We start from the raw sequence: 24,520 nt of genomic DNA on the forward strand, positions 1-24,520 counted from the left end.
CTTGTCATAACCATCTGGCGTGTGGTACAGATAGAAAACCATCCCCAACATTAATGGGTATTTCAGAGCTGTCAGGATTTCCCAGTAAGAAGCTGGTGGCTGCTGGTAAGCTGTGGTGTGTAAGGTGATGCCTGGGGGGATTGTTTTGGATGAGCTCTGATTTGATTTCAGGAGGGTATGGGGTCTCCTCCTGTTGCTGTGGAAGAGCCACCGTGCCGGTACTGCTGCCCTGGCCGTGGATCCGGGGGTGCAAGGGTCCATTTGGCACCCAGCACCCCAGTGGGGTGTTTGGGGAGGTGGCACAGAGAGAGGTGCCCTCCCTGTGTGAGCTCTGACCTGCGTTAATCAGCCGCAGCCATTGAATCTCTGCCTGAACATAGGAATCCATAAAACCATTGGGATTAAAAAAATTTCCTTGTTTTCTGGCACTCTTAAACTGTCCTTATTTCCAGTCAACCTATTCATCTTCAGCTAGAGTCAGCACAAATTCCTTTCTCAAGCTTGCGCTTGTGGCCTGAAGGTAACCACCTTCTTTGCTACTACATAACACCTCTCCTGCGCCTCGATGGTTTAAGCAACCTCTGCCCTGATGAATAACTAATGGCTGAGTCGTGGTGCTGAGGACCAGGAGGTCCAGGGCCTGGCCTGTGTGCGGCTGCTCCTCTCGCCGTGGGTTCGGGGACCAGAGGTGATGCTTAAGTGGTCTCCGTGCTGCTACCAGTGTAAACAGAGCAGATGTTTCCCTGAGTCAAGGGAGCATTAATGGAATGTATCAGCCCTGGCTGATGTAAAACATCGCTGCAAGTTTTGGGAATGAGGTCAGCGGGACTGAAAGCTGATGGGAGTTTAATGTCGAGTTTGCTTCTCCAAGCCGAGGGGTCAACCGAGAGAGCTGCGGCTAATGGAAACACAAGTACACTTGTCGTAAATCAGTGCCAAAATACTGAACAGGCGTAGCTGTCGCTGAATCCCGCAGCCAGTGATGGTTCTGTAACCACCCATTAGCTATTCGGTGGCTGCTTTCCTCGCCGGGTGCTCTTCGTGTTAATGTTTGACTTTAGAAGGGACAAATGGAGGCGGAAAACAGGGTGTGGGGAAGGCTTTACCTCACCGAGGGGTTCTGTGGTTGCTGCTGCCCACCCATTTGGGGAACAGCAGGAGGGCAGCTGGGACCTGTTTTTAAACAAGTCGTCCTTCTGGTAAAAAGAGGTAGATTATGTTTTGCTGCAAGGTTGCTGTAAAGTCCCGAGGCATCCAGGAAAGCCTCAAGACAGGAGGGAAGGCAGGCTTGGCAGCGCTTAGGGATCATATGTTTTTTTTAAAAGCAAACAAATCTTGTAAAAAGTAAAGAGCAGCATTTTTCTAGACAATGAAAAGGCAGTTTGCCCTCCAGACCAACCAGTGTATTTCCTGTGAAGCTGGACACTGTGTAACATACCATTTGCCAACAAGATAAGATGGTTGTATTCAGTGATTTATACTCTGTGAAGCTAATCTGAAAGAATGCTTTATTGCTCTATTTATTTTTTCCAAAGAAGCTTCTTTGACCTCATTTTTCCTGTTGGGAGCATGCATGCCTTGGAGCGAAATCTCAAAGCCCAGTCAAAATTGGGGTCTATCTTCAGGATTGCTGCTTAAAACACAATATCCGTGGGCTGTTAGTGGTAGAGATGCCATTTGGAAGCTGAGGTGAGCATCGTTCCCCGAGGCCTTTTCTGTATTGAAAAGCCCTCCCGCGATATCCAGCTTCATGCAAACCAACAAAGCCAGTCTGCAGCTAGAATGTGTTTAGTTTTCATCCCCTTTCTGGGTCCTCCTTTAAGGGCAGAGGTTAAAACAAAGCAGATGCTCTTGGAGGGTGTCTCTGCTCTGCTGAGAGGCAGTTGCTGTAAGACACCTTGCCTTGGCTCCCGAAATGAGGATGCTACCTCCGATTTGCAAGTGGATGTCAGGCTTATTTAAAAAACAACCTGCAAGAGCCAGGTGATCCCCCAAAGTGGGGTGAGAGAGAAGTATCTGTGATATTATCACATTGTCTCCATCCTAAAGTGCGTGTGTGCAATTATCCGGGTAAGTAAAACCCCACAGTGCTTCCTTACGGCACGTTCTCCCCAAACAAGGGAAAGGATTGCAGCTATCGGAGCAGCCTGCGAAGAGAGGGATGGATCTTGCAGGTAGCTGGAAGCTGTGCCAGTTCGTGTGTTTGCTGGTAGCCTGCTACTATATTTAGTTTCTCTTGGCCTCCCAGAATTGGACTTTTATAGGTATGGAGATAGGCACAACACCAACCAGCCTGGAACAACAGCATGCTGGCCGCCTGGCTTTGTAGCTGTTGTTTTCAGCCTCTGTCCTCGCCGTTCCCGTGTTTGGGGTAGAGGATGGTTAGATGAGGTTATGTGAATGAGAGTTGGTTTTGTAGCTGTTCTGTCTGCACGTGAAACCTGGGGTGTTTTTTAAGAAAAGCTTCTATTTGGAGTCTGTTTTCCTGTGGCTTTAACCCTTTGTGGTGGATTTCTGGCATGCAGAGCAAAGAACAGGAGTCATTAGGGAACTTTTCCAGTTTTGTATCACAATCAATCACACAGATACTTTTAGAAGCAACCTTATTCAAGACAGGGATCTCTTACAGTAAACCAATTGTGATCTACCCATGTAATTAAATGATTTTTTTTTCTTCCTGGAACTTTATTCTGGCTGCAGCTGTTGTACAAGCTATAGATTTCTAGATTTGTGTCAGAAACCCATGACTTCAGACCACTGGGATTTTTGTGGGTGGGTGAAAGTGATAACAGATTAATGAGTTTTCCTTAGCATCTCCATCTGCCAGACTAAACCACGTTCTGCACAGGAGACTTAACACAGCTGTTTTGAGCTGGTCCTCTAAAAGCAAAGCACCCTTTACCTAGTCAAAGCTGACCCCGATGTAAAAAAAACAAGCTTTGCTCTTAAGGTGGCCTTTTGAAAGGCAGGACTTTATATATAGTTATGTTTACTTTCCTTTTCTTGATGCAAGCACTGTGAACGAAAAGCCTGTAAATGAGGAAAAGTGATGATCATACAGAGAAATGCAGTGATCCCCGGAGGACCAGGTACCAACCTCACATACTCCCAAACACATGGATCAGGTTCTTTGTCTGAAATTTGACCTCTTATTGCCGTGACACTTGCAATTGCCTTCCTTATGCTTTACCTCTGTAGGTAGATAAATTAAAACGTGCCGTATAAAATGAGTTACTTCAGTCCCAATGCAGGCAGCTCGTGCCAGAGGAAAAGGAGCGGCGAGCAATAGCTGTGCATGGCCGTACGTGTAAAAGCGTACGCGCTTTCTCAGATTGCACTTGGCTCAAATCTCTGCTGCTGCGAGGGGCATCCAGCTGCGAGCAGAGCCAGGGTGAGGAACGAGCTGAGCTGATCAGACAGAAGCTGCCGTGCATTCGCCGTTGCTGTTGGCTTTGCTGTTCCCTCCTGTGAGCTCTGGAAGTTAAATGGGAATGAAGTAGCTGCTGAATAAGAGACATGTTATCCTTTGCCTGCATCCATTTATATGTAGCCAGTTGCCATGGCTAGGACACCGATTATTTATTATTTTGAAAGAGAGAATTATTCTTCAGCTTTTTGGGCTGTCATCTGCAGTGTTCAGAAAGTATCTGCAAATGCAAGTGTCTGTGTTACTGTGGTGTGCGTGCCTGCACATACACACTCCCCTGCTGTTCCCATCCATCCTTTCTCTAGGTTTTTCATGACTTGTAAGACTGGATCAACAGTCCCGACCCTGAGGAGCCTGAAGGCACTGGGGAGCCGGCCGGTGTGGGGGGAAGGCTGGCTTGGCTCATTGGGCTGTGTAAACCTGAAAAGCGCATTGTGGGGACTGTTCGTGGATGTGATGAGTTGTGCAACCGCACAGCTGTACCAGAACAGCCCAAGATCCTCTGACTTGTCTCCCACGTGGACTCTTTACAACTACTTGTCAGGAAGATGCAAAATTCCCATGATCTGTTGTATGTGTTGCCCCAGATTCCTTTCTGCTCAGTGCCTGTTTTATGCCCAGAGTATCAGTGGGCTTTCTCACTGCTTTTTGTGGGCTTGGTGACATGTCATATCCTTAAAATTTGGACTGAGTGGTTCCTCTGAAGTACCCCACATCACCATGGAGAAGTGAAAGCTAGCAGTGCAATTACCAGGAAAGCTGCTGCAGTCCTTCGACTTTTGTGCCGAGGACATGTAGAGTTGGAGAAAGATCTTATTTTCTTTATATTATGGCGTTAGTGACACCAAGTGTTTTGTTCCGATTCTTAGTCAAGAATGGCAGGAGGCTAGAAGACCCTTAGAAAACGTTTAAAAGTATTCTCCTCAGTCTAGAAATTCTGCCTTACGGTAAGATGTTAAAGTTAACTCTTTATAGAGAAATGTTATGAAATAACTTGATGAGTCTGTAAACGTGCACCTTCAGAGATGTATGTAACTTCTTAAATGTAGCAGGTAATGATAAGATGGTGTTAAAAATCTAAAAGGCAAAGCTGTTTGAAAACCTGTGCTGCGAGTCGGAGCTTTTGGATCAAGTTGGATATCTTGCCTGAGAAGAAGGAAGGAGGAGATTTTACCCTTAGTTGTAAATGGAATTTTTGATTTAGGGAATAGATGCTTTTATAGGACTCACTACTTTAATGGTCACTTCTGGCTTCATTCTGGGCTGAAGTCTATTGCTTTAACATCATTACAATCTGCAACCCCACCATTTCAAGCTGTGATTCAGCCGGATTGTCCAGGCGAAGCCAGACTAGGTGTGAACAGCTGTGGCTGGCTGACGACCAAGGAGCCGAAGAACCGCAAGAAGCGGTAGCCTGGATTCAATAGGTAATGCTCTCCTGGGGATCGTGTGCTGTGTTAATTAGCCCTGCCAGGGGAGAGACAACCTTGGAACGTGTGTGATTCAAAGGCCACAGGACAAACTGAAGAAAAATTTATAGGGAGCCATTAGATGAAGTACCACCGATGGTGCAGAAAGTCCCTGGACCATGCAGAGCAGAATGCCTGCCCTGTGTGTATGTATATGTGTGTGTGTGTATATATATTTATACACACACATATATACATACAACCGCCCTCTGTCTTCCTATGCAGGAAGCAACACAGGTCTAGATGGACTGCTGGTGACACCATACTGGGTCATGCTAATTTTGCTGGTGTACAAAACTAGCACCATCTTGATATTCACGAGTAAGAGATGTGGACGTAGAGAGCTGTAGGTAATCGCTGCATCTAAAACTCCGCTTTGGGCCTGAACTCTGCAAAACAGCCTTCATTTTGGCACAGTGGTTTGTTAAGCGGTTATTGTTCCAGGGTGAATGTTGTTTCTCTGTGTATATACTGAGAGAAAGGTTTTGCTTTAAATTGGGGTCCCTGGATTTCTCCTGCTGCTGAACTGATGCTCGTGGATTGGGTGTGTGGGAAGGTCCTGATCGGATTCTTTTCTGCTTGTTTCTGTTTGTAACTCTCCACTTAGTGTTCAATACAGATGTTTATGCATATACTTAGAAAAGGCTGCTCTGGAAATAAACTCCTCTTTGCACCACTCCACCTCCCACTTCATATTTTAAGACTTTATTCTCTCGTAGTAATTTTCCAAGTGGACTAGCGCAGGTCACCAAGGCATCCACCTCAGTAAAATACAGCGAGATGTACCTGTCATCTCCTGAAACACTCCAGCACTTTACCACATTGCTTATCAACCCACACTCCAGTAATCCTAATAGCTGTGTCATAGCAAGATTAACAGAAAATCCGAGCAAATATTTATGATTCCCTTCAAGGTATGTATGATTCCCTTCAAGGTATGTATTAATCTAGGAATAGGGATTCTGCCAGGCTGGGGAAGCCGCTGCTGCCGGTTTGGGGAAGAGACATGTGGGGCAGGTGATGCTGCTGTGGTGTTTGTGGGGGTGCAGGGGGGACAAGGAGCGGTGTCTCAGCTGCCCTCGGTGCTACAGCAGCACCACACAGCATCTCGGTGATGAGAGTCAGGGAGAAGAAACACAAAGGCAAAACAGAGGAGGAGCAGCTTGGGCCTGGAAGAAAGCAGCGAAAGGTGGCATCTAGTACTATAAACGCTTGGGCAGGCAGTATTGAAGGGGAGGTGATAGTTTGAATCATGTTGAAGCCTTGGTTCCTTTTTGCCTGTGGGGCTGTGCAGGTTTCTGGAGTTTAAGGAGTGACATAAGACTGAGGTACCACAGCTGCTTCCCCCAGAGTACAGCTGGTCCCAAGGGTGCCAAGACTCCAGTCTAGCTAATGGTGAGGATTCTCTCCTAGTTTTAAAATCCCTGTGCTCATAAGAAGGTCTAAGCTGAGATTTTAATAGCAGCATCTCAACACTGACCAGAACCATGAACTCGGGAGCTGCTGCAATGGAAGACCTGGTGAGGAGTGTGGTGGATGTTGCGGTTCAGCTAAATTCAGGCAGAAACTGGTCTCCAAAGGGGAGAAGTGGAAAAAGAGGAGGCTCTGTGGATATAGTTTGAAACTCTAGGAGATATCTGTAATGTCCTTAGTGTGCTGTAGTCAAAGAATGCTTTGCGCCTGGCAAGGCCGTGGTGATTGCTAATGCTTATAAATATTTTCCCCTCTTTCCCAGACAAGGAAAAAAGCAGAATTCCTTGTAGTTTGTGTGGGTTTAGGGAGTGTTTTTATTCTAAATCAGCTGCAGGGCTGTGACACCAGAGGGAGCAAGTGAGCCTGCAATAGTTGCTTTCAACAAAAACCAGCAGCAAATAATCACAGCCTTTGCAAGAGGTAAATTAAAACCATCTCCAGCCTGGGAAACATGCACAGCTCAGCATCTTTTCTCCATAAATATTTCCCTGCTGTTGAATCTTTGTAACCCCTTCGGAACCAAGCAGCTGGGCTCTGCCTGCTAGCAGCAAACCGCCTCCTCACCGCGTGCTCCCGAAGCATCTGCTGGCCAGAGATTTTCACCCATGGATAACTGAGCTCTGTGGCTCTGTCAGACTCTAATGGACTGGAGCAGTCAAGAAGTGATTGGGATGAAACCAGTCTGGCCTTCCTGCATGGCACTGGGCAGCCTGGCATCCCTGTGGAGCAGTTTTAGTACTGGAGCAGTAGATTTAGTCATTTCCTTAGCGCCCCTCATGCCTTTCTGTAGCTAAAGCAACACTTCAGCTCAGGAGGAGGTTGGTCTCATCCTTTAAACAAGAGAGTTTTCCAGTCTTTGCACACACATGGGGAGCAGTCAAGTAGCTGGAGGTGGGGGTTTTCAATGTTTGTTATTAAACCTCCCTTGCAGGCAGATGATTATCTTTCCTACTCTGTCTCCATGCCGTTGCATCCTTGTCCACACAGATACAGTGAGGCGTACGTGGGGTTTTGCTGCAAGGCAGCTGAGAGCAAGCTGCCATCAGAGGGCTCCAGAGCCCTGTTCTTCAGTGCGCTCCTTTGTGGAGCAATCTTCCCCTTTTTCTTTATCAGTTTGTCCGAGCTGCCTTAGCAAAACCCTCTTACACCTGCTCTAAATATTTTTTTTCCTTGTATTTCCCGGATTGGTTATGAACCTGGTCTCTTCACTTTAACCAGCATAGATGTACGTGCTACAAAAATGCCTTGTACTAATCAAGCCTATTTCCTTGTCCGACTAGAGAAATTTGACTTAGTAAGATTCCTTCCCTGTTGCGACTAGACCCCTGTAGCAGGAGCTGTGTCAGAGGAGGCCTGAGACCGCTTTGAGGGGCATCGTTCATCTGTATGCAATGTGCCCTGTGCCCGTCTGGTAACCGGCACAATGAGCCTTGGCGCTGGGGTTTCGGGCAGGGGAGGGAGTTGTGTTGCCATGACAATACAAATTGCAATAAATGACTCCTCAGATAAAAGCATCACGTTTTTCAAAGGAGAGAAAGAAACAAAAAAAAAAAAGTGGTGTAAAATAACAGCAGTTGAAATACGGTGCGAATTCCAGCTTCAGTAGATGTGGCTGGCTAGAAAAATGTGGGGCTGTAGGTGTTAATTCTGGAAACGTTCTTCCCCTTGGGGTGTTGAGGGAGCGTTAAGATGATCATGCAGGAGCCAGGCAGCCTATGACTAAGTGTCCAGCAAGTTTTCCATGCAAATATTTGGATGCGAGTTCCAGTACTAGCTGACTCACGCCATGGGACGTACTGGGAGCGCAGCGACCGCACGCTGGTCGCCGCTCCCCAGCGAGGACACAGCAGCCAGGCTGGTACGGCAGGCACGGTGCAGATGGCCGACTATTTATATTTCAGTTGTGCCTGGGGCAGATTCCTCCGTGTTATCGCTGTCTGGGGGAAAGTAAATGTCCCCTGGAAGCCAGAAATGGTAGGGGTGTATTTATAGGAAAGACAGCAAAGTCCAAGAGATTTAGTCCTGCTCTAGGGGATTTTTAGGAATCTCCTGTTGATCCTGTTTAGGTGGAACATTTCTAGTCCTGCTGTGAATCCCTGTTAGAGACCAGGTTTGTTTTTAGGCAAGGCCAGTGTAAGATCTGTTTCTGCTTTGATCTGGCACCTCCCTGTAAGCTTGTCTGTTTTCAACATAGACTCCAAAGACCAGGCGCTTTTTTAACTGTCGTTCTCCAAAATTGTTCACAAGAAGAAACTAAACTTATCCAGTTGCCTGTAATTCAAGATGTGTGATGATTGCACTGGTGTCGCAGCCTGTTGTGTCTTGTTAAGCACAAATAGAAATTCCAAGGAAGTGTGGGATAATTAGAAGCAATCCAGTGATTCTTGTGACTGTATAAAAATAACGGGACTTTTTAAGGATGGGTTATTTTTAGCAGCTTCATGTCAAAAAGGTTTTGCATCAGGAAACAGTAAAATGAGGTATTATACCTGTTTTGGTTTGGCGTGGTGTGTGTTTTGGTTTTTTTTTTCCTCCTCTGAGTGTGATCTGTGAGGCTCTTGCTTCATAAAATAAATTGGGTTTGGAAATGGCTGGGGGTAGCTAACATAGCCCACTGGCTTCTTACAAGGGGAGATGGGCACCAGGTTTAGCAGTGGGACCCACAACCAACCAAACTCTTAGTGAGAGGTGGAGATCTGATTTTAAAATAATAAGTTTTGAACAATGCACCCAAAGAAACCTTGCAGCCTGGAGCTGTCTGATGTCTATCTGATCTGTCTTTAGTTTTGGTGGTTTATTTGGTCTCAGGGAGGTTAACTTTTTTCTGCTTGCCTGTTCTGTAACAAGACTCTTGTGTAAGACAAGGTATTTTTCAGGCTTGTTCTGAAAAGCTGCTCTTCAAGGGAGAAGTTCCAGATTGCCAGCCAAACCCAAAAAGTTATGGTTTTATGGTTTTTATGTTATACTATATCTTCTTTGCGTTCCTGGAAAGTCAAGTAGTGTTTATATATTAAAAAACGGGGAAGAGGGTTGAGGGTCTCAATAGCATCTCGCTCCGGTTACCAGGCAGAATCCAACCCGTGGCACTGAGCCATTTCGCAGAGTTGCTCCGTTGTAGTTTGTGTCACCAAAGGTTAAACTTTTGCACCTGAACATGGCTAAATGAAATTCAATATAAATGCTGGAAGTGCTCTTGGGCGCTGTGCCATCGGGACTTTGGTTGGAGAGCAATTGGTGATGTTTGGGAGCTGCACAGAGTGAAGCGGCTTGTCCCGAGGTCTGGTGTGGGATAAAGCAACATTTCCTTGAGTGTAGAGAGGAAGGACACAGATCTCTTAGTGTTATCTGGCTTCTTTCTTGCTGAAAATCTTCTGGTTTGAGAGGCTGGTGCAGGGGAGGGGGGATGCACGAGTCACGCATGTGGGAACCGCAGTAAGGAAGAAACTTGGAGACATCCTGAGTACCAAGCGATGATGTTTTCACTTTCTCTAAAATGCCTTTTTAACAAAAAATTCCAGCTAGGTAGTTTTCTCAGTAACAGCAACCTATTCCCAGAAAACTATGATAGATGGTGTTTTGGGATCTTAATGGTGCCCTATGAGCATTACACGGACTTTCCTCCCCAAATGCCATCGTGCAGACATCATCTCCCGTAATAAGACTTGACGAAGCTCAAGTTCATTTTCAATTCTGGAGCCATAATCAGTTTTGTGGTTTCTGCCCAATACTACTGCATTGGTTTGTGTGACTCCGAAAGTGAAACTAGCACCAACCAACAACAAAAAAAATTGTCCTGTCAGCTTTTGGTGGTGGTGTGTTTGAAATGCGAGGTGTACAGTGCTGATGGCGATCGGGGAATGATTTTAAGTGTGGAGCCATTTGGCCTTCGTCTTTGTGTAAGTGGGTTTAAGTACGGCTGTGTTTAATGGTGTAAAGCTAAGAGAATACTTTTTCATTTAAAAAAAAAAAAAAGCATAAAAGCAAAGTTACTATTCCTGAATAAAATAGGTTCTGACTGCTCCTATTTTTAGACAGAGCATCTCTGCGTTTAAGCTCAGGAATTCAGAATAATATCTGATGGAAGAAACATGGGGGTTTGTTAAGCAAACATAAGCATGTCCTAACTAAAAGGCCAAATGCCTTCCTGGTTTCAATGAGATTCTCAGCTTGATAAACATCATTTTCCAGCAGATGCATGAGTGGGATTGTGCGGAAAGGAACATGCTGGGTCACCTGGTAAAACGGAGCATCGTGCATTGGACCTGCACGGGAGCCCGGGGCAGAGCTCCCGGAATTCCGCCCCATTCTGCCTCTTTGCTGCTGTCTTTTGTTTTGTTTTGTTTCTCTCCCCTTTTGCCTTCCTTTAAAACAAGACATCCGTGCTCCTCCACACTCCAGTGTCGTACCCACGTGCATCCCTGACGGAAGCGGGAGCAGAACCTTTAATCCTGACCGGGGGATGGATGGTGGTTTCTCTGGTGTTTCCGCAGTTTTAAGGAAGTGGCTGAAGTTCCTCCTCGTTGACTCCCCTCTGCAGAAATGGGACAGATGGGTCTTTTCCTTTTATGGCCAATAATGCTGGTTTCCCTTTGCAATAAAATCCCGGGTCAGAAGTGGAAGCGAGAAGTCAGGCAGAGGGAAGGGGCTGGTCTTACCACCTCTGAATGGGTGGGGTTGGCATTTGCGACATAGTAAATTCCAGGCTGAAAAAAAACCAAATTACAACATCTACTCAGAGGCACTGGTTTTGTTTGCTTGAGGGGTGCCTTAGATTTCCAGTCATGTTGCCTAAGACAGCAATTAGGAATTGTGACTCTCCTTAATTTCACTGGGTGAAGTTTGTCTGGTCCAAACCCAGGATGGATTTCTGGTAGAGTCTAGATAACTCTGATTGAATCTAGATAAGCGTAGGAGGACAATACCCAATTATTTTTGACAAACACTTTCAGTCCTTTACACCAAGCGAAATTTCTTGGCCTCTTATGGATGTGTCAGAACAGCTTTCTCCCTGGACCCTAAGGAGCCATTTCTCACAGCAGTTTTTGTGATCTTGGTGCCTGACACTTGGCACTGGCTTCACTCATTAGCTGAAACAGGTAACGTCCTTCTGGGTGGTAATTGCCAACGGGGTTGGTGAGCCAAAAGCCAGCTTTGTCAGCCAATAATGTCTTTTACAAATCATCCCTGGCTGCAAATGGTTGGATGAATTTGAACCTTAAAAGTATTTTTCTAATAAAGCGAATCTCCTGTTTCTTGCTGCAAAGTGCTTCATATCCTGTTTCACGATGTTAATGCAAATGGCTTGTTTGGCAATGGGTTAAACCGCTCGGTTTTTAAGCGGTACAGCTCGTGTTTCTTCCCTGCAGAACTTGTTGGCTGCTGCATTAGGTTAGTTTCTTATTTAGCCCTTGAGCTCTGAAATTAGAAGGAAAAAAAAGAGCAACTGGTTAGGAGAGTCTGTTGTGATGTTCCTGCGACTGTCCCTGAGCCTCCTTTGCTTCCAGGAGCTGCTGACCTGAGCAAAATGGTTCATTTATGGGCTCCCCTGCTCCTTCCTCAAGCAGGCAGCTGAAAGACTGTTTCTTACCCCGGTCCAACTGGTTGTTATTTCCCTACTTGCACCTTTGAACAAATGAGTTGGACGTGCAAAGCGAGCGGTGGGCGCGGGCTCGTGCAACCACCTCGGTACGTTGTGGATCTGGGGTTTAATTCCAACCACCCCTCACTAGATCACCGCTTCCAGTTCCAGCGTACGGTTGGGGTTTCTCTTTCGGAGAAAGGTCTTGGGAAGATCTCCGTTCCTTGGTGGTTGACACTAGGAAGGGCAGCAGGTTTTGCTGACATAGTAACCCCAGGGAAGAGGCTTTTCCAACTGGTCAGTAGGAGCCAAAAGCTTCCCCACGTGTTGGGGGAGCAGTTTGGAAATAGTTTTCAGTAGCATCTGTATGTTCTTCAGTTCTGTTTTAACGATGGTGTGTTTGTGACCACACTTTTTTTTGCTTTCCTCTCCTTGTCTTTACAACAGAGATCCGGGGAAAATGAGAACAGGATCTGTAAGTGGCTCTGGGGCTGGGGAAATGGCCAAAACCAGCCCTGTTTCTAGATGCTTCACTTGTGCTGCCAAAACTGTTGATTTAATCTTTCAGTATCCCACAATCTGCATTTTTGTCTGTGGTTGTACCTCTCTGAGGGTATCGTACTTAGTCCTTGCAGAGGAACTGCATGTACAGCGTAACTGAATCCACCCTTTTGATAAGGTAACCTGCAAGCACCAGTCTCAATCCTCACCTACATTCAACTATAATAAAGCACTCCCTACTTGCAGTTCTTTTATTTTTTTTTCTTACTGTATGAGCGTAGAAGGGGGCAGATGGTTTGTGTGTGGTGAAGGTGACCACCCTGTGGATCCCCATTTTGGAACGACAGCCATAATCCTTGGTGGCCCAGGGTGGCAGAATGGTTTTCCTTCCCCTGAACCAGCCAGGATTCTCCTCCCAAAACCAAGTTGACGTCAGCGATACAACGTGAAACATTCCGTTTTGTTTTGCCCTTGCGGTTGGGTCGTGGCAGAAGTGACTGTTGGTACTTGGGGGTGACTGCTGGGTCTAAACAGATCCCTGGAGACAAGGTGGGTTGTGGTTTGGGTTTAATTTTTTTGGCTTTTACAGAAAACAGGCTTGCAACATCTCTGGTTCGTACACAAGTCGTGCCACGCAAATAGTTGAACAGCGCGCTTAATTAAAATTAAACTACTGAAGCAGCGGGGAGAGCAGGGAACCGATCTTTCCGATCAGTGTTTTTAAGTGTAGCAGAAAGGGAACTGCTTGCCCGGAGATTTCACAATGCCAAGAGTTGCAGCTCGCTCTTCCCGTCTCACTTCTTTTGCGATGGGCTGTTTTCTGCACGGCGCTGGGACCTCACAGATGTTTCAGGGTTCAAGGTGTTGTTTTCAGTCTCGTTTTCCCTGCTTTTTGCCTGGTCTCACGTCGATAGTGTGGAAGCAAGCCTGTCTTGCTGGATTACCAGCTTTTGTTTCAGAGCTGGTGTGGGTGGAGAGGTTCTCCTTGGAATTGCAAACTCAGTTTAGCTTCAGTGTCCACAGATCTGAGATGGTCTTCCTCTTACTCCAAAGTGTTCCCAAGCCCCACGTTTTTCTCAGACTATTAAAAAAAAAAAAGTGGATTGAAAGGGATTATGTAAGTTAAATTATATTACAATTTAAACAACTTGTCTAATTAGAAGACAAACGTGTCCCGAATTGCCCTGATTTGGCAGGATATTGCGGCACCGCTGTTACTAACCTGCCCGGCCTCTCTCGGGAGTTAAGGCGGCCGATCGGTTTTGGTCAAGATTAGGCTGGTCTGGGGCTAAGCAGGCGCTTTCAACAATGGCTTTGGATCCCTGGATTCCCCTGCCAGCAGGTTTGTGCGCTGGGCATTCCTCTGTTCTTTCAAAGCCTCAGGGCTGGTACAGTCTAAAAGGAAAGCTTGCAATGGGGTGTACTTTGGGCAGGAGACACTTTTGATCGCTGTAGCCTCTGCCCGACGGTTTTGGGACATGATTCGTGCTGCATCTCCTCCCCAGTGTCCCTGTGCTCCCTGCAGCCCTGGGGAGCCACTTTGCATCTGCCGAAGCTGCGGGGCCAAATGGGTTGAAAAACCATCCCCAAATGGCAGTTTTGAGGCTTCTTTGGCACCTCTGCGCAAGACAGAAACCCAAACCCAGTTAGGCTGGGCTGCTGGGTGCTTTAGGTATGGGCCGGAATGGGAACACCATCTGGGGGCTCTGAAAGAGGAATTAGGGAGTTGCTGACACATCTATTTCCCTGATTAGTTTTCGGTATTATACTCTGCTTTATTTTGGTGCATACTCATTTGCTTGATATCTTATTATTATTATTATTATTATTATTTTGAACAGGCAGCTGAATAGTTTTGTGGTGTGGGATGAAATCCAGTCCATGTCTGCACCGGAGCTTCGCATGTAAACTCTTCCATCACGCTGCACTTCTCGGTGGTTTTTGCTTTTTAAAAACTCGCTCAGCGCTCTTTCTCACCGGAAGGTTTCCGCAGGCTGCTGGTACTGCCCGTCAGCTTTGGTTTTACCACTAACTTATTTTAGTGTAGCAAACGAGCTGCAGATGACTCACTGTCACGTTGGTGAATTTGGAAGATGGAGGTTAGCAGTTCAGAGGGCTGTTTTCAGTTTATCTGCTATAAATGCTATAGCTATAAATATACTATAGTTACAAGGCTGTCGGCTGCAGCTCGTTCACGGGCTGCAAAGTGTCCTCTTAGTGTCTGCAGAGCTCGTCAGGAGCAGGAGGAAAGTGGTAACTGTACCACATAGGCGTTAAAATAATAAACCATCTGAATTTCTGAGGTTTCAAGGAGGCCAGGTATCATTTTGCTTTTGTTTTTCCTAGTTCCCCAACATTTTATCTTATTTTTTATGTGGCCATTATAAAGCTAGGATCACCTTGCTTGTGGGATTTGCCCTCGTTTGGGTTTAATTTCCCTGGCAAAGCAAGCCGTACTTGCCCAGTTTCTGAGGGTGTATTTCTGCTTAGACTAAAGCTGTTTACCAGTTCACCTTTTTTCGTCCCTTGCTGGTGTTATAACGACCTGGAGCGTTAAATTCTGCTGTAGGTAGAGAGTATGGTTTAAAAGGCTCTGAATTAGAAATGAAGTGTGTTAATGCTGCTAAATTACCCTGAAAATTGCCATATTGCAGAAGCTCATTAAAAGTGGTTGTAGGTGTGTTATATAAACCTGGGTCTCCATGTGGCTGTTGATGGAGGAGAGGACATATGTAACCGCGCTCCTCGGGTGATCCTTTCATAATACAATAAAATCTGGGAGACGGCAGGGGGAGAGAGAACCACGAGAAACATAGGACAGGTTTGGACGAGCTTTTTTCCAGTTCTGCCACCCAAAGCTCTGGGCAGGGATTTGTGTCCGGGGTGGAGTGACGGGATTTGTTTATCATGTGGTGGCGTAAGAGGGAAGTTTCAAAATTAACCTTGGTAATTGTTCTTCCTCTCAGTCTCACAATGCATCGTTAGCTGGTACCTCTGCAAATAAGATACCTTGATTCTGTTAGACCTTAACCTTCTTGATGTCGTTGGGTACAACCCCTTGAGTGACCTTCCAGAGTTATCCTTTAAAAATCAAGTTGCTTGTCTCGAAATCTAAATCTGTTCTTCTCCTAAGGTCTCTGTTGTTTCCACCAGTTCCACGGTTGCTGCCTCTGTTATTTAGCCCTGCTCGATTTCATCATTTAGAGTTCCAGCTAGTGGAAGCAGCATTCCTTTTCATGTGAGGTTGTGCACGGGATTAAGGGGATTTACCTCTTAGATCTTCTCTCCAGAATGGGGTAAGGCAATCTGCACTGGGGGAGGCGGAAGAGGGTCAGCTGCTGAGCACTTTGAACCAGGCTGCTAATATTTAATTATCGACATTGGCTGGGACGGCATATACCTATTATCTGCCATCAGCCCAACAGATCTAAAAGTCATGGTTAACAACTATGGATGTATTTCTAGTAGTATGTACTGAATTCCTCCTTCATTCTGCCTTGGGAAGGAGCAATGTGACCTCAGGTATGCTGATTTTTGACAACGTCTTCAGTGTGAGGTACAGACTGTATTGAACCTGCCTTTATAAAATGACCAAGCGGTGGTTTCCTTGCTCAGGTTGGTGGGTGAGCATCTCTGGGTAGGTCACAAATCCTGGCCATACCCAAACATCGTGGTGTGCTGAGCTGGAAAGATGCTATGTGCATATCAGACTGGCTTCTTAAAAATATTATTTTAGGGGGAAAGCTTATCCTTATGAAAAACCCTTGTTTCTCTGTTTAGGAGAACGGATCCTGGTGAGATGTATGTGTGATGCAAATATTCCAACGCTCATTTACGCAGCTGAGCTGCTGCCTGAGACTTTTGATGTGTTCCTCACATCCCTGGAGCTTGAGAGGTAGTAACTTTGAAACAAAACTACCTCTTTGAAAACATCCCAAATAATGAAAAAAACTTGAAAGTTTTGTACAAGCTCAAATTAAATCATGATCCTTCTCAGTGAAAGAGCTGTTTCACTTATTCTGATTATGCTATGGTACATGAGCATGAGAAAAACAAGTGATTTCTTCTGCTAGCTCTGTTTCCACCTCTGACCAGCCATAGGGTGATCCTGGTGCTGAGCAGCACTTTTTGTGTGAAGCTGCAGCTGGTTTTGCTCTATAGGTCTCTGAGCCCTGCACCCAAACCAGCAGCTGATCTGGCCTTTTAAAGTCAGGCTCTGGGGAGGGGAAAAGCTTGCTCTGGTTTGGTGTACGTATTTCGGGAACTTCTGAATTACAGATATGAGATAATCTTACTGACTTAGGCAAGCGTGGGGTGGGAGTTACCACATTTCTGGTTTTCAGATTCTAACGCGGGTGATCCAAACCTCTGTGGGAACCGGCTTGCCAGCGCATTTCTGGAAGCAAAAGGGCATTGCCTGTCTCTAGTGTCTTAAAGATGGGGAGGGAGAACAATGTGTTCAACTTAACAAAACACGGAAAGCAGGAGACATTGCTTAGGGTCATAGTTTTTGGTAATGGGGTTTAATACATGGCCATAAAAGCTTTAACCAACCTTCCTGGTGGGTGTCAGATAAAAATGCATATTTTCCTTATCCAGCCTTTAACTCATCCAGCTTTTAACTCTCCCATCCCTCACAGGTCTCCGTTTATGTTTACGTACTGACACATTCTTAAGCCCAGTCCAAGGCTTGTGCCTTTGCCTTATTTCTCCTTGCAACCCCTCCCTTCATGGAATAAATCATGACCGTGCTAAGGAGAGGAAACTTGCGTTTCTTCCTGGGTTTCTCTCAGCTGCTCGTCTCCTCTGTTCATCCTGGGGCTGGAGCTGCCGTGTGGCCGACAGCCGCTGAGCGGCAGCCCTGCCCGGGGAACAGCAAACGCCCCCAGCACCCGCCTGCCCCCAGCCCCTTGCTCCTTGTGCCCTCGCCCATCCGAGCCACGGTGGGGTTTTTTTCTCCGTGTTGCGTGGATTTTGTACGTTTGGAACTGGGCGGTCTGGTACCTGCAGAGCTGCAGTCCCGCATCCCCGCTCTGGGTATTTGTACATCTCTAAAGAAGGCTCTCTCACCAAAATGGATTGTCTTGGGCTGGATTATAGTCTCTTTATCCCAGCTTAACGTATAGGAAATCTCAGAAACAGCCCCGAAGGAGTTTGTTCGTGAGAGCTTATCCGTGCTTAAAGGTTGTATTCATTTAGCTACTTCTGCGTCCACATTTAGTTAAGATCAGTGCAGCTTTATGGACAGTGGAGATTTTGTGGGGAGAAAGACTGTGTGGTTCTTTGTTTTCCCATTAACTCATCTGGCTGGGAATCGCAGCCCTTTAATTAAACCAGCGCAGTATGGACTGGCCCTGAGGTGCTATTTTTAAGACTATTGCATTCACATCTGCTTTTGGGTAAAACTTGGCCTGTTTGAGGTTTAGCCTGCGCTATTGTCTGTCTGAAAGCAGGAAGAAGCAGAGAATCAATCACTGGGGCTCCGTCCCAGTGAGCGTGGAATGGATGCACCGTATGTTTTTGCCTCCCTCTCTCCTAGCAGCGAATGTCCCCGTGTGTGCAATCAGCAGAGATGGCCAGAGCCAGCAATGCGTCCTTCCTCAGGGACGAGGGGAATCGCACGGTGCAGCAGCAACAGGATTTAATTAAGCAGCATATGGAGAGCTAAGGCGAGCGCTGGACTCAGCTCAGAGCCACCACTGAGAGCTGGAGGGCGGTAATGACAGCCTGGGCCGTCGCCTGTCGTTTAAGCTGAGCTTCCCCTCCTCCCTTTTGCATTTCGCTCCAGCTGTAAATGGGTTTGTGTCAACTCCTACAGGAGAAGCGGGCATGCAGGAATGCCGTGGGCAGTTGGTCAGTGATCTGTGCGTATCATCTGATGTTTTTGTCCGTGTGGCATTTGTTTGGGTTGAAACCGGGAAAGCTGGTGCATCTGCATTGCCAGCAGTGTGTACAACAGCCTGACTGTAGCTAAAAGGATGTGGAGACTGGCAGGGAGAAGTTGATTTCTTGCTTTTTTTACCCCCCATGCCCCAATATGTGGGCTGGACCTTGGAGGGTTATTTTTAGTAGACGGAAGAGTGGAAAAAAGCTTGGGCTGTGTTTTAAAACTGTAGCATCCATTGCAAGTACCAGCAGAAATGCTGAGGAAGGTGGTAGGTTCCCACAAAACACTCCCTTTTACCTTCATTAGGTGCTGGGACAGTTAACAAGGATGTTTAAGGACTGGGATGTCCATGCTAAAAGCAAACTGGGCACCCTTGGCCAGGCTGGCCCTGAGCACAGAAAGCTGCGTATCCGCACCACTGACCCTGGGAACAAAGGATCCTCCTGAACCCAAACATGTTTGTGTTAATCCCGGCTGCTTCCTGGCGGCCAGCGAGAGGAAACGGAGCTTCTACCTCCAGCAGATGTACAGTGAGGAGATTACAGCCTGCGACTAAACACCCTCTCCATCACATCCTCCTCTCCGCCATCCCAGCCCAGAGCATTAATGGTCTGTCCCAGGCTGCCGGCCAAGTTCGGGCAGATGTAACAGGCAGCAGATACTTAATCTCCTCCATCCGTGCCTGGTTTGGAGCCGTTTGCTGATGCCAAGGGTTCTGCAAACACAGCTCCTCTTGCACCGAAAGTGTGAGCTGTGTTAGCTGTACCTGCCTGCAGGGGGCTGGGGAAAGGCAGGAGAAACATGGGGAATTCAACCATCCAGAAATGACGACTTTAGCTAAAAAGCTGTAGATGAGGTTCTTAGGGACATGGGTTAGTGCCGGGGTTGGATTAACGGTTGGACTCGACGATCTTGAGGGTCTTTTCCAAAATTATTCTATGATTCTAAAACTGTGCTTTCCCACATCAGGTACCCCTAAGTGAGTAAACCAGGGTTTGCTAATGGACAAGGTGCCGAAGAAGTTGGGCAGGGTCTTGTTTTCGGTGGACCGACTTGCTTTTTGGCTGCTAAACTTGGAGCAGAATCTTTCAGGACTGGGAAGGACTCGTGCCCTGTTTGTGTGGGTTTAGGCACTGCCTTATATTGCGGTAGCCAGTCTTAGTGCTAAGTGCTACTCTTAAAATGGAAATAATTTAAACTGGTTGCAAAAAATCAGCCATCCTACTGTTTAGGTTAATTAACATGGTAGTGGCAGAGTATGTTTCTTTATCGAACAGAGAGCTCTTTCTAAAGTAAAAGAAGCCTCGGTGGAAATTGTAGAGGTTGGAATTGTCGTCATGTGAGATGTTCAAAAAACCCTCATCAGCCAAGCGGGTCGGATTTGACTAAGAGTAAAAATTTTAAAATGTCGCTTTCTCAGGCGAGAGCTGTGACCTCAGTTATGGTGCTGGAGCAGTTGCCTTTGTCTGAACCGTGAGCTTTCTCCCTGCCTTTGTGTAAAGGGGTCCAGCACTGGTTCCTGTAACTGCCAACAGCGTGCCATTGTCTTGGGTAGAACAAGGAGATAAGTCACATCGAGTTCTGCTAGTGGCACACGTGTTGTCCACTTTTCCCTTGCCTTTGTGTTGGAGAGGACGTGGCTTGGTCAGAGGCAGCACCAGGCGACACTCGGAGTTAGGAAGCCATGGGGACATCTGGGAACAGATTTCCCAGAGAGGTGGTGGATGCCCCGTCCCTGGAGACATCCCAGGCCAGGCTGGACGGGGCTCTGAGCAACCTGAGCTGGTGCAGATGTCCCTGCTCATGGCAGGGGGGGCACTGGGGGAGCTGGGAAGGGCCCTTCAACCCAAATTACTCTGTGATTCTGTGATCTCCACGGTGTGCACTGGAACAGGCAGAGCTGCTGGTGGGTTTGCCCCATGGCAAACACATCTTGGCCTCTTCCCTTTCTCCTCGCCTGCACAGGAATCCCTTTTCCCACATGTAGGAAACCACTGTTTGGCAAAAATCAACAACCTCAGCTCAAGGGAGAGGGTTTTTAAATAGCTGTAGTGTGCAAAGTGAGGATGGTGGCAGTAACAAAAGGCAAAGGGAACGGCTTGGTACAAAATATAAGCAGCACCATCTGCTTCAGAAGGGCAGCGTTTCTAATTCAGCAGCGAAGGAGGCTCCTGGAGTTAAGTAATTTGGAATAGTAGGCTCCTGGCTGGAAAGTGTGCCAACCCTTCTGGCAAAGAGCTGATAAATCTTTGTTGCTGGCGTGTGAAAGTGGTTCTGTGTGGCAGAGCTCCAAAGGCTGGTTTTAACCCTTGGTGTACATAAAAGAAAAAATTAAGGAAAAAAAGAAAAACACAACAAAAAAACAACAGCACTTTTGATCTTGGAATGGCATGTGGCCAAGTGTTGAGGAAAAAAAGGGAGGTGGGTCCTCATCAAGGTACATGAACGGCTCTAAGCGTGATCCTCCCATGCCGACAGCAGCCAGACCTGGCCTGCCAACAAATGCACACAAAATGGGGCCTGTTTTAACAGCTTTAGCAGGAAAACGGTGTAGGATGAATGGATTCATGAGGATCAATAGAACCAAGGCATTTACTGCCCCCTAAAACTAGTGCCTGCCTGCCAAAGGGTGCATTTGCAAGGTGAGTGATCGCAAAATCTTCTGCTGAGCTCTGGGACACGGTCACACACTTGGCTTTCCTGTTACTGCAGCCCTTACCCCGCTGTCCGGCTCACCAGCCAGGACGAGGAGCCGTTAGTTCTCCAGATGAAAGCACGCTGTTACGCATCTCCCAGCAAGCACAAATACAAACAAGTTAACATTTTGTACCCTCTCCCAGGGGTGGCTTCCTTGGAAGCTTGGCTCTTCGTCCTGTTTGTCTGATTCGCGATCAAAAGCGTCTCGCTGCCTATGTGTGTCTTTAAGCAGTTGCTTCTAGTGTATCTCATAGAAAAGTCCGATTTCTTCATGAAAGTAAAACGAAGGTAATGCAATCAAAAAAAGATCTGTCCCTGCAGTTGTCGTCTTTTGTTAGTAGTGCCACTAGAGCCGGGCAAAGCTCTTTTGGGACCCTTTTTGGTGTGGAGGGGAAGAGGATTCTTCACAGCCATGTGGGTTTTTCTGCCGGGAGGGAAGTTGGATTTAAAAGCCCGAGCCCCAGCCATCCTGAAGATGAAACAGTTGGACCGTGAAACCTATGCTTTTTCCAAGTTTGATTTGGATGGTTTTTTAATCTTCCTCGAATTAAAGGAAAAAATCTCTTGTTTGACCCAAAACAAAATAATGTTTTCTTCAGCTAGCCAGCCAAAAAACTCAGCTCCATCCCCAGTGTGAGTCCAAGTTCCCCTGCCAGTCGTGCCTCCACAGCTCTCCCGCTCCACGCAGCTTTACCAGTCCTGGCTTAGAACCTATTTGCTGAAGAGTTTACAAGAACAGGAGAGTTCAACTTGCTCTTAGTTCAGATATTCTGTTTAAATTCATAAATATTTGTTCATATTCCACCTCTGGTTTACGGGCATTTGTCCACATCCTGCCTTTTTAATCCGTTTACTCGCATAAACTACTTTTACTTTTTGTGAGGTTTTGCAAAGCATAATATGGATTTGCTGTATGCACGGTGAAGCAGAGTTTTTGATGCAGCTGCAAGGTTTCCATTGCCTGTTACCCAGAAACCTTTTGTATGGAGATGTGAAGGATTTTGGTCAGGAAACAGATGAACCTGGAGTCCTTTAGCACCATGTTTTCATCGTGGTAGTTTCCTCGGGGAAGTAACCAGAGAACCTGGTAGCTGTTCCATGAGTTGTAGGTGAACTAGCGTTTACAGATTAATTTTGTACCTGGGGTTTTGCGCCTTGAAAAAACCCTTGGCTCCCCTTGTTTGGTCTTATTCTGGTCTCCAGTGGAGGACAGACCTGCTGACCTCTATACCGTTCTGCCAGCCCCATCCTCAACTGAGAACCTGCAGCGTCGGGGGGGAAGAGATGGGGAGTTTTTCCAATTCCTGGTGCTGTTAGCGATGTGCTGGGTCTTCTCTCTCTTTAATGCTCGTTATCTCCTCCTCAGGAGACGTGTCGGAAGTGCCAGGGGCTGTGGAAGGAGCACATGAACCTCACCTGCAAGGAGCTGGCTGAGAAGGATGACATCAAATACAGGACGTCCATGTAAGTAAACTCCGCAAACAAGCAAAAACGGGGAGGTGGATGAACTCGTGCCGGCAGCACACAGAGCAATACGCTGATACGAAGGGGATGAGAAACCCTCTGTTCTTCTGAAGGCCCTGAAGTTCTGCTGGGCATTGCTACCTTCCGTCAGGGAGGTCCTAGGGATGTCAAAGCCAAGGGGTCAGAAGACTCCCAGGATGGGATTTCTATCTGTGAAAGATACTTGGCAGCGGATCCAGCTGGTAATTGGAGAACGTGGGAGAATTGTCAGCAGCCCAGCCGGTTCCTCTGGCCGGCTCGGTGTCTCGCAGGCTGGCACCTGGTCCTTCCCAGAGGTGAGAAACCCCCATCGGTGCTTCGGGGGAAGAAGGGAGGTGTCACATATAGCCCAAGTAGTGGATTGAATCACAGTATGTTGTTTATTACCCTTTGAAAATCTAGACTGGTGACAACGCAGTTTGCTCAGCTACTGCTTTCTGGCTTCGTGGGAAGGGGTGTGTGTTCTTACAGAAGCTTGTCTCTGTTTCTAACCAGTTTGTAGGAATTGTTACAGAATGGAGGCACGTTTTGAAATACACAGGTGTAAATCCTGAGATTTTTTTCCCTAAAATGTTTTTAAGTTTGATCTCTCTCGTTGCTACAGTAAACTAGAAAATCCTCTGCCTTTAGGAAATGAGGGAAGGTTCAGCCACGGAGCCGCGTGTCCAGCGCAGTCAAATGGGACTTGCCCGTGTTGCCAATCCTTTCCCCTCAGATTTAGAGTCCATCTGGCACGAGCAGAGGCTGGAAAGCTGCACCGCCGGGAGGCTTAAGGGCTGCGGCTCGCTCATCCCACAGTCCCTAATTCGGAACACAGTCTTTACAATTTGATATGACTCTTTTTCTCTGCCACTCCTTTTGCTGTAGGAAAGAGGGGTGAGAGGGAGGAAGAATGAGTTGTCATGTCCCTAATAAGGGAAAAAAAACCCGTTTCCAAACATTTAGCAGGAACGTTGCTGTGAATAAATGAGTCTCACTGCCTGATACAATAAAAACTTCCTTTTGAAGGCCTTGCGTAAGGAAGGGGAAGCACAGCTGGAGTTCAGGCGAAACTTCCTGCCTTGCTCAAAGTTTCCAAAAAGAAAAATCTGTATCGGCAGCATCCTGTTGAGTAGTGGAGGGAAGAGCAGCTGCAGCTCAGAGGACAATCAGTCTTGAGTTGTTTGGTTTTTTGGCTTTTTGGTTTTTTTCATCTCTATTCTTAGAATATCTCCAAATCCCTGGGTTCAGGTTGTGCCAGGTGTGACTGTAGGAGTTGGAGTGGCTGCACGGCAGCTGAAATTCCCACCTCCCTCCCAACCTCCCCTGCTTTGTGGGGCTGTGCTGTAGCTTGGTTTGCTGCTGTGATCCTCCTCAAAAATACCTCCCTGTCCTCTCCCAAATGCATGTTGACTTTGCAAGTCCATTGAAGTAGCTGGGTGGAGATGCCTGGAAGATCATTCCCTGCTGTCAGGTCAGCCCAGCCAGAGGACTGTGCTTCCCTCCATGAAAACAGTCTCTTTACTCTTCTGTCATCAAATTTCACTTCTAGGTTGTGAATTAAATTGTAACGTGATCTCCAGCGGTCAGAAAATTGGCCCTTAGGATGACAACTTATATTCTTAAGTCTTTTAATTAAATGACTGAGGCTTTCTTCCATTTCTGTGCCAAAACAGTATCGCCGCGAGCTGAGCGCGTGTCGCTGCCAGGATGTCTCTTGGGGACAGGGACTGTGCTTTGTCCTGGGTTCCCATTTGTGCTTCATTAGAGTAAAACCTGTCTCTTGAACCTAAAGCAATAACCTCTGGAAAACATATGCAGGGAATCTCAAGAGAAGGGGGAAAGCCCAGTCTCTGTGGGGAAAGATGTGATTATTTTTCAGTTACTGATTTAAATTTAACAAAAAAACCCAAATAAATCTGGAGCGTAGCAGCCGGAGTTGTAAAAAAATAATGTATGGTTGTGGCAAGTTTGTAGCCGGAGCAACAGGCAAACATAAAACTAGC

The 24,520-nt window shown here is 46.8% G+C and overlaps 1 protein-coding gene across 2 annotated transcripts in view; it reads left to right on the forward strand.

Moving 5' to 3' along the window:
- Window positions 1–24,520, forward strand: part of RNF216 (ring finger protein 216) — a 79,862-nt gene that overhangs the window by 42,226 nt on the left and 13,116 nt on the right. For both annotated transcript variants that reach the window (XM_065645073.1, XM_065645074.1), the window contains exon 14: window positions 22,399–22,496. In XM_065645073.1, coding sequence (XP_065501145.1) covers window positions 22,399–22,496 — 98 coding nt within the window. The remainder of the gene's footprint in view (window positions 1–22,398; window positions 22,497–24,520) is intronic.

Source organism: Caloenas nicobarica, chromosome 14, assembly GCF_036013445.1.
Source record: "Caloenas nicobarica isolate bCalNic1 chromosome 14, bCalNic1.hap1, whole genome shotgun sequence".
Classification (NCBI taxonomy): domain Eukaryota; kingdom Metazoa; phylum Chordata; class Aves; order Columbiformes; family Columbidae; genus Caloenas; species Caloenas nicobarica.